Source organism: Chaetura pelagica, unplaced genomic scaffold, assembly GCF_000747805.2.
Source record: "Chaetura pelagica isolate M959 unplaced genomic scaffold, ChaPel_1.0 scaffold150, whole genome shotgun sequence".
NCBI lineage: Eukaryota > Metazoa > Chordata > Aves > Apodiformes > Apodidae > Chaetura > Chaetura pelagica.
Genome location: NW_009952052.1, coordinates 3,794,916 through 3,808,163, shown reverse-complemented (window position 1 = coordinate 3,808,163; position 13,248 = coordinate 3,794,916). Strand labels below are relative to the sequence as shown.

The 13,248-nt window shown below is 41.6% G+C and overlaps 1 protein-coding gene across 1 annotated transcript in view; it reads left to right on the top strand.

Annotated features, from left to right (window-relative positions):
* Positions 1–193: 193 nt before the first annotated feature.
* Positions 194–13,248, top strand: part of COL12A1 (collagen, type XII, alpha 1) — a 98,065-nt gene continuing 85,010 nt past the window's right edge. The window contains exons 1-6 of the mRNA XM_010003393.1: positions 194–317; positions 3,062–3,169; positions 10,562–10,678; positions 11,399–11,542; positions 12,428–12,484; positions 13,076–13,248. The exon at positions 13,076–13,248 is cut by the window's right edge and continues 85 nt beyond it. Of these exons, the coding sequence (XP_010001695.1) occupies positions 3,097–3,169; positions 10,562–10,678; positions 11,399–11,542; positions 12,428–12,484; positions 13,076–13,248 (564 nt within the window). The 5' untranslated portion in view covers positions 194–317; positions 3,062–3,096. The remainder of the gene's footprint in view (positions 318–3,061; positions 3,170–10,561; positions 10,679–11,398; positions 11,543–12,427; positions 12,485–13,075) is intronic.

Genomic DNA, 13,248 nt, shown 5'->3' with positions numbered 1-13,248 from the left:
CGGAGGTATGCGCCAGTTTCCACAAGTGGATCCCCTTCCTTGCTGGAGCAGAGCGGCGCATATATCACCCGGTGGCAGCAGTCCACCTTCCCTGCAGTTTCGTAACCGCTTACGAGGGTAAATTGAGAGTTGGGAACAGCCCTCTATTAAGTAGCAGATTGAGAAGAAGCTCTTCCCACTTGGAGAAGGCAAGTCTTCCCAGACGGACCCCTCGCATCGGGAGCTACAGTAAACCAGGCGCCTCCTCTGCGCTCAGCTATTGCCGCTGCTTCTGCTCCTCCTTCGCCGCCGCTGCTACTTGCTGCTCCCTCCACAAGGTGCCCCCGGAGCTTCATCCTTTCTCCTCCTCCCTTTACCCAGGTCCGACGGCTGCTGCTGCAGGCGCCACCGGAGCCACAGCCGGAGCAGCCGCCCCGTCACCGACCCCCGCACCCGGCAGCCTCCCCGCAAGGTCTGTGCCTGCGCACCAGCGGGGACCCCCTGCCCTCCCCTCGGCCGACCCCCGGCGCCCGCCCGTGCGCACCGCGCACGCAGCCGCTTCGGATGCGCTTTAGGCTGAGAGAGATTAGCAGCGCTGGGCTGAAGGCTGACGGAGAAAAGGGGGAAGGAGCGTGTGTGCATGTGTCTGTGCGTGTCGGGCAAGTCAGTGCCGGCCGGCAGGCCTGCGGCAGGGGCGGAGGAGCGCCCCGAGGGGCTGCGGGCTGGCAGGCCCGGGGAGGGCACGGGGGGCTGCCGGCCCCGGACGCTGCCGGCCCCGGACGAGTGCCCGGGCAGAGGTGCGGGGAGAGGTGTCGGTGGCAGGGACCCGGCCGCGGTGGCTCCCTCCGGCCGCAGGCTCCAGATGGAGCAAGGGGCGGTGCCCGAGGCGCCTGCAGGGCAGGGACGCTGCCGCCGCGCCCTCCCTTCCGTGGGCAAGCGCCGGGGATGCTCCTCGGGCTTCCAGTTTGTTGTGCCTTCGATAGGTTGTATGTTTCTCCTGTGGCTTGTTGGTTTGGTGTTGTGTTATTTTGTGGTGGTATTTTTTGTTTTTTTTTAGGTTCTTTTTTTTCTGCTTGAAAGTGGTAAATGCTCTGCACTGCGTCTTGTGCACATGCTTTGGGCTGAGCTTTTGTAGGTCGAATTAGTGTGAGGTTGGACTGACACTAGTGAAAGCCCGTTGGTGGTTTGTTTGGGTTTTTTTGTTGTTGTTTTATTTTACTGGTCTCTGAAGATTAACGAGGAAACCTTTAGCCCTGACACAAAGTCTGCATGTTTGCTGCAGCGAGAGGACCTTTCCTCTGCCTCCTCCAGGCTTTCTTTCACACGCCTAGGTTGGCGAGAAGGAAACACGGTGTTTTTAGATGGGCAAATGAATGCTTTGGCTGAGGCGTTTTATTTCATGAAATAAAAATGTATCTCAGGATTGGTAGACCTGCATCAGGAGCAAACTCCTAGATGCCTTTGTGACATGATTAATTTCTGTTGCTTTTCAAAAGGATCAAAAGATGGCACTCCAAGCCCACACAAGGTTTCCAGGACAAAAGTCCGTTTACGTTGTTTGGGCGATCTTTAAACTCGGTGCAGAATGTAGCGGTAGATGTGCTCAGGGACAGTCGTTTCCCACACAGAGCCATCTGTGAGCTCTCAGGACAATTAATTGCTAACCTTGGTCTGTCTTGTGTTAGTATCAGGGACGCGTTATGGTCACTGTTACTCCTCTGTTTACCTGCTGGAGGTACCATTGGACTGAAACTATTGCTCGGTTTTTCTTTGAGCTCTTGGTATTGTTATGTGCAGTAAAGGCATTTGGCTGAGGCGGGTATGTACAGCTGCCCGGCAGAAGTAACTGGGAGATTCCTGGATCTCCACAGTGGCTACCCACTAAATGTGCCTTGCTGGTTAGTTCTCTAGATGGCAGAAGAACATTTCCTCTTCAGCTAGTTCTGCCGACTAATGATTTGTGTATTTTTCTTTGTTTTGCTCTTGGCACCTTCATGATAAGATCTCTTTCCTAATTGCTTTTGGAATTCTCTTCTTCCAGCCTAATTATGATATGTGATTAATTTATGACTTTATTCAAACAAATTACCCATCCCCTACTTCCTAAGACAGAAAACCCCAAACTTCAGAAGCACTTACATGCTTTAGGCGATGAGGACTGTTCATATGAGCCTTTACTTAGACAAGGAGATAATCTGGAAGTTTTGCTGGAGTAATTGGGAGTGGTTTGATGTGACCTAGAGCCTATGGTTATGAAGGTATAGCTGCTTGCAGTTACAAACCAGTAACTTGGCCAAATCCCACCTGGTTTGCTAGATGACCTGCAGTGATTGCTAGACTCTTTTGCCTGACTGCTTTTTGTAGTGTATTTTAAAACTATTTTCTCTCAGGACGTGTAAATGAATTATCAGATGTTGAAACATCATGGCTAGACACGTGTCAGGTTTCAGTTGTGTGTTACAAACACTTCTGTATAATCTATTTCAGACCTTCTAGAAATGAAGACTAGCACATTCATAGGCAGAAACCCTCAAAAAAAGGGTTTTATTATAGTTTCCAAGCTGCCTTGAGACCACTAAAACACAGCTAACTAAGTGCTTCAACAGTTATGAAAAAGGAGCCAAATAAAATCCCCAGCTGAAAGAGACATTTAGTTGATGCAAGGAAGGAATGACCTCTGAATTAGCTATCATCACACTCAACGATGAAGTCATGGAGATCCCTCCTGGCTCCTGCCTGTGTGGAGGCACAGATCTTCACTGCGCTTCCTTGATCAAATTAACCCCAACTAGGTTAAAGATGTGTGTGCTTACTGTGGTTGGAAAGGGTTCAGCAACAAAAGGCACATTATTGCGAGACGAGACTCTCCAGTTAGTCATGCAGATCTGTCATCATCTTGGACAGCTTTCAAGTCTAGAGTTTTCAACCTGGTCCCATGGGTGGGGGCTGGGCATAAGGGAACAAAGTGAAATGCACGGTTTGTCTTTTATATGTTTCATGAATACACCCACGCAATCCTCTAATCCACGCGTATCATTTCCTTCTCCTTTCTCCCTTCCCCCCCTCCTCCCCATCCCTGCAGATCCATTCATGTTGTTGTGATCTGAAAGGGCAGAAATGAAGACAGCGCTGTGCTCGGCAGTTGCTGCTCTGTGTGCAGCCGCCCTCCTGTCCTCCATCGAGGCTGAAGGTAACCTTCCCCTCCCCTGCTCCCTTTCCCCCAGTGCCCTGCTGACCAGCAAACCTCCCAACCAGCCTTGAGCTACCATCTCTCTCCCTCTCTGTTTTTGAGTGTAACTACTTCACCTTCTCTCTTTCTCTCCTTCAGAGAAACGCCTCTTCTTCCTTGCCCAGCTCCTTCTGTGCTCTGTTTCTCCCGGCTAGTCGGCCGGACCGTAGCTCCTTCTCTCTGTCTCTCTGGTGTGCTGTCCACACCGCCCCACAGGCAAGATGTGGGCCCCAAGGATCTCACTGTCCCTGCCACTGGTGGTGGGCAGCACGACACGCCTGGGGCCCAAGGTGCTGCCCTGCTGACTGACCAAGAACAGCTGGGCTCTGTGCTGCTGAGCCTTGGTTAGTTATGTTGAGAGAGGAAAGGAAAACTCACCACCCAACAACCTGCAGATTTGAAATAAAATGCTCCAACAGAATCTGGCTGTCTGCGCCTGCGTGTTTTGTCCGGGCTGGACCCCTCACCTCTGCCCTGCCGGCCTCCCCTGCTTGGCGGGGCGACCCCCGGCTGAGCCCTGGGGTGGCCAGACCCTCCCTCAGGGGACTCTTCAGCCTCCGCAGAGGGTCTGACCTGGGGGACACCCCTGGGGAGGTGCTGACGCTGCCATCCTGAGCTCTGCTGAAGGGCTGCTGGGTCTGAGCCGGACCTTGCTGTGGTGGCCAGGGTTCCAAGGCTCTGGCATGCATGTGGCACCATCACCCTCAAAATGGCCTTTCGCCTTCTCACAGGCCCCAGCACAGTCCTGCTGGAGGTTGAGGTCCCTGTCAGCCCATGGCAGCCTCCTGCCTCCAGCTGCAGGGATGGAGACCTGGGGAGATCCATCGTGGCTGCCACACGTGCCATACGATGGCTCAGAAAGGCCTGGCACTGGTGCTTTTGTCTCTCTGGTGGATTAACAGCAAGTGTGGAGCGATGTCCACTGCCGCCTTCTGTGGAACTATGTGGCTTTGGTTGTGGTAATGGTATTTCTGCCAACAGTGGCTGCCAGGGGAAATGGAGATGCTGAACATCCTGCTCTGAAATGACTTGATCTGACCTCTGGGACCTGATCTCCATTGTAGGGTGAACCGAGCTGCTAGGTGTGAAAAAAATTTACTGGAAAAAACCTCAAAAGCCAGCATTTGGTAATTCTATTTTTTCCCTCTTCCTTTGCATTCTGTATTGAACTGGAACAAATTCTTTGATTGTGGCCCGCCCCAAGCTCCTGTGTCTGGACCTGGTCACCGTGGCTGATGGCAACTAAAAGCATAGCATGTGAGAGATGCCTCTAGGGCATTTCTGCCCCCTCCAGCAACAATGCTTGCTTGGGGCTTGCAGATGTAAAGTCCACTGGCTTTCTGGAAAAAGGTGACATTTCTTCCAGTAGTATAACATCTGGTCACCCTAGGAGAGAATCAGCCTGCTGCCTCCCTCTTGTGCTGCATTGTTGTTGGCTGAGGAACCAAGAAAGGTCATTTGAAGTTATTTCAGAGTTGCATTTGAAATGCAGGACTGCTGTGCCAGAGAAAGCAGAGAAAGTGGACAGTTTTGATGGAGGAAGGGGGTGGATGTTTTTATGCATTCCTCTCTATCTTAGGAGGGAGCTCATTCAGAGGTGGAGTAATGCTGTTGTCCTGCACCACTGATTACATGTATGGAATAGGTTATTTTCAAAAGTAAGTGATGGCGTTTTATGTAGCTATAGTGTGGACTAAAACAGCTATGGCTTGAGTACTGTTAATGAAAGCTGCAAAAATGTATTTGGTGAAGCACAGTTATTTTACAACAGTAAAAGCAGGTGCATTGCCAGACAAGCTGGCCAAGTTTCTTTTGGTCTCATGTTGAAGAATGCTTCATGGCTATGCCAAAGAGTGGACAAAGGCTGATCTTGTGAGTTGTAGAGAGCTCCTGGGCAGGACTTAAATTACTCTGCATTCAGGTATGTGTATTAAATAAACCACCTAGTTTACAGTGATAAGGTTTCTATGCTACGACTCTTGTAGCTCCAGAGTTTTGAAGTAAGAGCAGAAAAGTGTCTTGAGTAGGAAGTGCAGTGAGAAATAGTGGAGCTGAAGATAGAAGTTCAAAGCTAGGAGTACCTTAGGGCTTGCAGTGGTGGGAACTGCTTTCCTAGAGCTTTGTGTTTGCACTGTACTGGTCATCCTCCCACACTGCTTTAACTTTGTGCTTCAATTTTGCATCAACTTGTAAATTGCTTGTTGGATCTTATTTACTTTTGTATCATCAAAACTTAAATTCTGTCTGCTGGACTCACTTTCTCCTGTGAACATTTATTCTTTAGTCTGTATGTCCAACTTTCGATCATGTTGTGCAAAGCTCTTCCCCCTTCCTTTCACTAGATAAGATTTTTTTTCTTTATTTTAGTTAATAGTTAAGCCAAGTAGATTAGTAGGTGAACAACTTGTTAGTTGTAATGTCAAAGTAATGCTCTAATGATGTCATGGTTTGTGTAGTGGGTTGCATTTCCTAAAACAGGCATTTTCAAAGGCCCAGGAAATAAATGAGAAAATAATTTGTCCTGTGTAACCTCAATGAGTATGTGAAGGTGCTGATATTTCAATGTTTCAGGAACTGGTACAGATCTAGAAAAGTCTGTTTTCTAGGTTGAAGATAGAGAAATCCAAGCATGGGACCTTTGTGTAGTGCAGAAAAAGGTTTGCCAGGTGAAACGTCTGTCTCCAGGACATGCAATACAGTAAGTGGCAAATAATTGCAGCACAGCAGTTACAGAGGATTAGAGGATTTAGAAAGTTTCTCATGAAATAAAGCTGGTGTTGAGTACATTAATTTTCATTGACTGAATAGTTTTGAGATGATCCTGGCTAGCTGAAGCTTTTGAAGTTAACCAGGTATTCAGCTTTGGAACTTTTTGGTGTGACCATTATTTTTTTACCTTTCAACATCTGATTTCTATATTTTGAGAAACTAGGTGTTGATTTCCAAGTTTCTAAAGAGAGAAACATATAGGTTGATATGTAATTTTTAAATTTGTATATTCATGAAGGTGCCTGTAAGTCCCGGTTTTTCCTACTGCCAATTACAAGTGTACATGCATGTGTATGTATATACACATACATATATATGCACAAAAGTGTAAAATTTGGTAAATATTGATGCATGCAGTGTGTATATATATGCAATTATATTTAGTTACATACATCTTTATATGCATAGATATATATATAAAATATATTTTTTTTCAAAATACAGTTATGAGCTATAGGTCTTGTATTGTGAATAAATTTCATACACATTTATAAAATTTAAAAAATGCAAACATACAGGTGACAATGTTGCTGTGTTGTGATTGGCAATTAATATCTAACAAGGCTGAGAAGCTGCTCTTTACTACATATCTGGGCTTGTAGCTCATTCTTCCTCCCATTCACAATGGTACCATTGACTTCAAAGGAGCTTGACTGGGATTGCTATCTCGTTAGTTGTATCAAATCCATACCATATATGGAGAAAATAGTAAATGAGGAGTTTTGGCTTCTTCCAGGCTCAGCAGGGCTTATCTCAGTGAGAGCAAGGCTTGGTTTATTCTTCAGCTTCCATGGTCTGTATGTTATTTTAACATGGGTAACACGTTATGGCACATGCTAATTATAGTGAGTCTTTTCCAGTGGTGGAATTACAGATTTTATTTCGTATCAGGATTGTGGATGGCAGCACTTCCAAGTTTTATCACTTTTAAGTCTGGTTCTAGTTTTAAATTGCTTGGACTTCTGATTATATTTTACTTCTGTCTTGTTAAGATATTCACTGGGATCATCTAGCAGCCACATTGTGTTACCTGTGAAAAGCTGTAGACTTTTGTAGATTAGGTTTGTATTACCTATTGAGTAATACAAGCTAATATAAGACATATATAGCATGAGAAAGATGCCTTGGTCTATATTTCTTGTTTCAGAGAGTACATTACTATTATAAACGTATGTAGCAAAAGGAGTGGCAATTAATTAAGTATATTATGTCTGATTTTTTTTATTTTCTTTTGTGGTGCATGAGATCTGATTGAGGAAGTTATCATTTTATAGTTCTAAGAGTGGTGGAAATTAACACTGTGTAAACAGTGTTGTCATACAGCAAGTGTTTTTTTACCACACTGGAAACTTGTTGGAGAGCATCTGTCCATCACCAGTGGAATCACTGCAATAAGGCAATAAATACTATGAGTCCATCACTTATTACGATCATGATCTTGTACCTTGACAATCAGTGAGAGGTCTGGCATGGATTTTGATGGATACAGTCAGACTGATCGGTGGTGTCATTACACTGTAAGCTTATGTGCAAATTCAATAATGCAAGCAGCTTGGCATCAGGTGTGCTTGCTTGAGTAAGGCTGCACTAACACATAAGCCTTTGCTGAATGGAGTTTTGAGGTTTGTTCCTGAAATGGGACAAACTCCCACCACAACCAGGGGCATTTTTTTTCCTAGAAGTCTCATCTGATTACACACTGCATCTGTGCTGTTTTTCCAGTGGTGAATTTTCTTCTGGAAGAAGAATTTTAATAGGTTGGAGTAACAGTTGCCCTGTTTGATTATTGCAATAAGGTTTTTGTCATCTGAACGTTTTGCTTCTGATCAACTTAACTGTTCTTGGTCATATGACGATGGTTTGGTTTTCACCCCATCACTGGTTTCACATAGGTGAAATCTGACCCATCTGAAGGTCCACATATGTTTTGGAGATTCTCCTTGAGGTTTCTCTGTCAAAAGCTGTCAGGTCATCTGGAAGACATTTTGACAACATTGGATCCAAACTGTCTTTTTTCACTCAGGCAAGGTTGTTTTTTTCTGTCAGTGGGAGAATTATTGAGGGCTTTAGTCTGATAAGTCAGTCATAGGTTGCAAATGAAAGGATTTAAAGACTGGGTTAGATGTTGGGTGTAAAGTCATGATAATCAAGTGAGTGAAGGTATTGGAGTAATTTCTGTGGCAAGCTGGCAGTCTTGCCAACAGTGAAGGTCTTTAAGACTGATCTGAGCAAACATGTCAGGAGTGACATGGGGTGGCTGATCATGTCTTGGCCATGGGATGGACAAGGGGACTTTCTGAGGTCCCCTGCAATTGTTCTAAAATGCTACGTAAACCTGGATGAACAGACACATCACTTGTGTATCAATGTACCTGCCAAGTTCCACGTCTGAATTTTCATAAAGCACATTAAAACCCGTTAAAGTGTTAAAGACTTTTCCTCACAGTCAGTTTTTTCAGTTTATCTGGAATCCGGTCATTTGGATATCAACAAGTTGGGCTGCTGCTGCCCTTCAGCAGTTAAAGCCTAAAGTCTCTGCTGCAACATGCCAATTTACTTGCAAGGTTGGTGGTGCTATTTTTTCCATGTACTGATTTTTTTTAAAAGCATGCTCAGGTCAGTTGTCTCTGCCTTTGCATTAAATTTGTCCTGAGCCATTGCTACTGAAACAATATTTTATAATGATATCCTTATCACCTAAATGTATTTTACTATTAACAAGTGTTGCATGTTTTTCATACTAAGTAACTACCTTGCTGTCTCTAGCATCGTGATAGTCATAAACTGACTGATGAATAAACTGTGCATGCAGGTTAATGGTCTAATCTCACTGCCTGTGTATGGATGATAGGAAAAATAACATTTACTTAAGTACTAGTGTATCTGTTGTATCAGTATTACAAAGCCATATTATCCTATGGTTGGAAATGACAGTAAATTAAAGGCAAAAAAATGACTACACAATTGATTGCCCGTTTTTTTTTTTTGAGCTCAATATTACTTCTTGCAATTGGCCAATGTATTTTTTAAGTATACATTCTAGCATTTTTTTCTTTCTCTGCTCTTTAAGTTCAAAACTAAAACCAAACATGACATATGATGGAGATCTTCCATGAAACTGAGAAGATCTGTCTATTAAAAATGCCTGCAAAACAGTCTCACAGTAGTTAAGGAAAGTATGGCTGAATCTAATCTTACTTTGTAGAACTATTTAAATAATAATATATAATACACCTACCATGCACTGACAGTGAGTCAGTAAAATACTGCATGAATAAGCATGACAATTTTACAAAGAGAATATCATTATAAAATATTTATGAAATGTCTTTGTGTAATGAACCTTGTACATGGAGGCTTTTGTCCATCGTGGGAAGCTAAAAAATAATAATCAACATTTCATTTACATATGCATGAGGCTGCAAAATAGCGTATGTAAACTATTTCTTTCTATACTGTTCAGTTACTTCTGTCATCAGCTCCTACAAGTTTTATTTGCAGTCATTTGTTCAGATCACTGGTGCCCTCTTTGCTGTTTCCTATAAATTCTGTAAAATAAATGTCCATAAATATATTTTGATGTTGTCTTTTCATAATTAACCATTGTGTTGTTTGGAACCATACTGGCATTTTATGTTAAAATGCCACTACTAGTATGGGTACACCTGCTGCAAAGGGAACATGAAACCAATAGTTTACACCTTTGAAATTGAACAGCAATCTGGTGTAAACAGGTAGAATCTTTTTTTGTGAACTTTTTTATCAGCTGAAATATTTTAGCAAATTGCAACCATAACTAGCCCCATTTATTACCCCCCTAGTTCCTGAGCCCTTTGCAGTGCTATGCAAAGGGTATCACTTTAGTGGAACAAAGGGGTGGAGCTCTCCATATTTTGAAATAAAATGATACATCAGTATATCATTATTACTGATATACATTTTACCTGTATATTCACATCTAGACCCTAACAGGAATTGTTTTACTGAACATTAAATGCCTAATTTTTCCTGGATTCTTTAAAATATTTTTTCTCTGCCAAGTTTCTAGATTCAATGAAATTGATAAGAAATATGACTATGCAGAGACTATATTAAAAAGCTTATAAAATCTTTGATGTCTAATTAAGAAGAGTACTGGGTTCTCAATGTCCTAAATGATCTCATGATATTGTTAGCAGGTTGTTATTTGGCATGCCTGTACGGATTGCACCCAGCATGTAAAAAAATTTCCTTTAATTGTTATGTGAAATGTTTGCATATGTGGTGATTATCTGTGAACTCATTGTACATGTATCCAAATGTGTTTTCTATTGTGCTTGATTTTGCTGGCCATTCTTGAATGTCTTGGCAACTCAAGAAACATATGTTCTGTGCTGTCCTCTGTAATGCATATACTCTTTGATGTTTTGTCATATTTTGTCAGCTTTTATTTTACTCTTTTTCCAACAACATATCTTTATATTTGTTGGAAACAAATTTATGCAAAGACAATTTTAGTAAGCTTTGCTCAACATTATTTAATTTATTCATTTGTCAAAGCTTGTTCAAACTTTTAAACTTCCACCTGGTATAAATCTTTTGCAGTTAACCCACCGTCAGACTTGAATTTTACAATTATAGATGAACATAATGTTCAAATGTCATGGAAAAGGCCACCAGATGCAATAGTGGGTTACAGGATAACTGTGGTTCCAACAAATGGTGAGTGCTGCAAAATTTTATGTAATTAATTTGTTTTTTGGAAACTTGGGTTTATTTTCACTTGGGCATGAGAGTAGCTATTCACATCTTCCTGAAATTTGTGATTACGATTGGGTAGCAGCAAAGGGAATACATGAAGGAGCAACTTTGTTTTTCTTACTATAATGTTTACCCTTTGGAAATGCCTTTCCTTTGCAAGGAGCAAGAAGGTAGAGTCATCACTCTGCTCCTCTTTATGCTTTGACCTGAAAGTTAGGGAACTGTATTGTACTTTGTTCAAGTACTTCTCCTGGGGCAGATACCGCATATGTCAGGAAATGATGCAGTGATGTAATATAACTTCCTGATAATGGCTGTGTAAGACACCCATTTTTCTGTATCACTTTGAGAAACAATCAGTTAAAAAGTGATATTGAATCAGAACCAGATCATGATTTCTTAAATTATAGTATATTTTGTAATAGCATTTTAAGTTTCAAATTTCCTGGAATTTATTGAACACTTCAGTAATTTTGTTCACTATTGAAAACAGTCTAGCTTGGAGTTTCACGTTTCAAAATTCATACTTCAGCAGAAAAGCAAGTGAATAATTCTAAAATTATCATAGGATTTTAGATAGATTATTCTCTGTTGCTGCTTTTTTTTTTTTTTTATGATCAACTTGTCATTGATATTACTGGATATCAAGGCTGCATCAACTGTTTTATGTATTTATTGCAGATGGGCCTACTAAAGAATTTACCCTTTCACCTAGCACTACCCAAACTGTCTTATCAGATCTTATACCTGATATAGAGTATGTTGTATCAATAGCTTCATATGATGAAAGAGAGGAGAGTCTACCTGTTTTTGGCCAACTGACAAGTAAGTACCTGTGATACAATTAGAAAGCCAATTAAGATAACTGAGTGGGTAATTTACAAAAACTTGGCTTTATTCCAGCTCCTCAACAAAATTGCCATATACCTAAATTCTGATCAGATGGAGCTGTTTGAACAGCCTTTTCCCATTAAGCATAATTCCTAATAGAAGCAGAGATAATTTGCAAGAGATAGGAGACTAACATGGACATATTGTGTCTGACAACCACCACAGAATTCTTTGCAGGAGATCACTGGTTCTTTTGAACTAAACCCACTTCCTATAAATTACATCTGCTGAAGTCAAGGGGAAGACTCTGACTGACCTCAGTAATAAATTAATCTGACTGGCTTCTTGAACTACCTTCATCAAACAATGAAATGTGACATGATATATCTATATGCATAATAAAATATGGAATGTAACTTTTTATAAGTTATATATTAAAATTGAATAAAGCATAATATAAATTAATTAAATTAAAATGTTTAGCAGAGCAAACTGTTTTCTTTGACACATTTTGTAGCATGTCTTAGGCTTCCCAAAGGACCATGGGAAAATGACTTATGTTGAGTTCCCCTATATGTCAGAGGTGAGGAAATATTGATATTTCATCCAGGGATGTTGCAGTTAATTTTCAGGGAATTACTGTACAAGATGTACAGATGTAGAAGAGTCTTTATTTGCATATTCTGTATTTTGTCTTGCTCTGAGTGCCGTGTTGTTAGATCTGTAAGTACAACTGATGTGTTCATAACATGCATTTATATTTTCATGTTCAAAGGCTCATCAGATTGGGGTCTCTAATTCCCCACATGCTTTTCTTTGATGTTTACAAATTTAACCTGATTTCCTCCTTTAATTCTCTCTATGTTGTGCTTTGTGCAGTTCAGACAGGTGGTCCAGGGATACCAGAGGAAAAGAAGGTTGAGGCTCAGTTACAAAGTAAGGTGTTTTATCTTTCAACTTACCTGATATTTTAGAGATAACTGAGGTCCAGCTCCAGGTTCTCATAAAGTTGAACTGTGTTCCTGTGTTACCTAGCAGTAAAGTTAATTGTAAAATTGTCCAGAATTAAGAAAACACAGAAAGAGACTGTGATGGAAGGAATTTATAGCTGTATTGAAAGAATAAGGTTCAAAGCTGATATTGAAACTAGGAATTTCATGCAACTAACCAAAGCAGAAGTGGTAACAAAATGAAATGTTCCTATAACATCAAACCAAAAGCAAGAAGTTTTGTATGTGTTTTCATCTGCTATGACATAACACATCTTGTGGAACAGTGTGAGAGGTGTCTCAAAACAGTATCTAGGTGACCTTTCCCTTTTGGTAACTGCAACTAGAAGCTTTGTATGGGTGTTAAAGTAATGTGAATAATGCTTCCTCAAGTAGGATACTCCACATAATTATCGATCTATTAAATGTTTGTTTTGGCTCTTATCTACTAAGCTTCTGTCAGATGTTTCTGACTGATTTGTAAGAATGCAATTTCTCATTTGCTAACAGAGATTTTTAAATGTTTTTTGTGTTTTAGGATGCTCCATAAGCGCAATGACAGATTTAGTTTTCCTGGTAGATGGTTCATGGAGTGTAGGGAGAAGTAACTTCAGATATATTCTGGACTTCATGGTTGCCCTTGTATCAGCTTTTGACATTGGGGAAGAAAAGACAAGAGTTGGAGTTGTTCAGTACAGTTCAGACACAAGA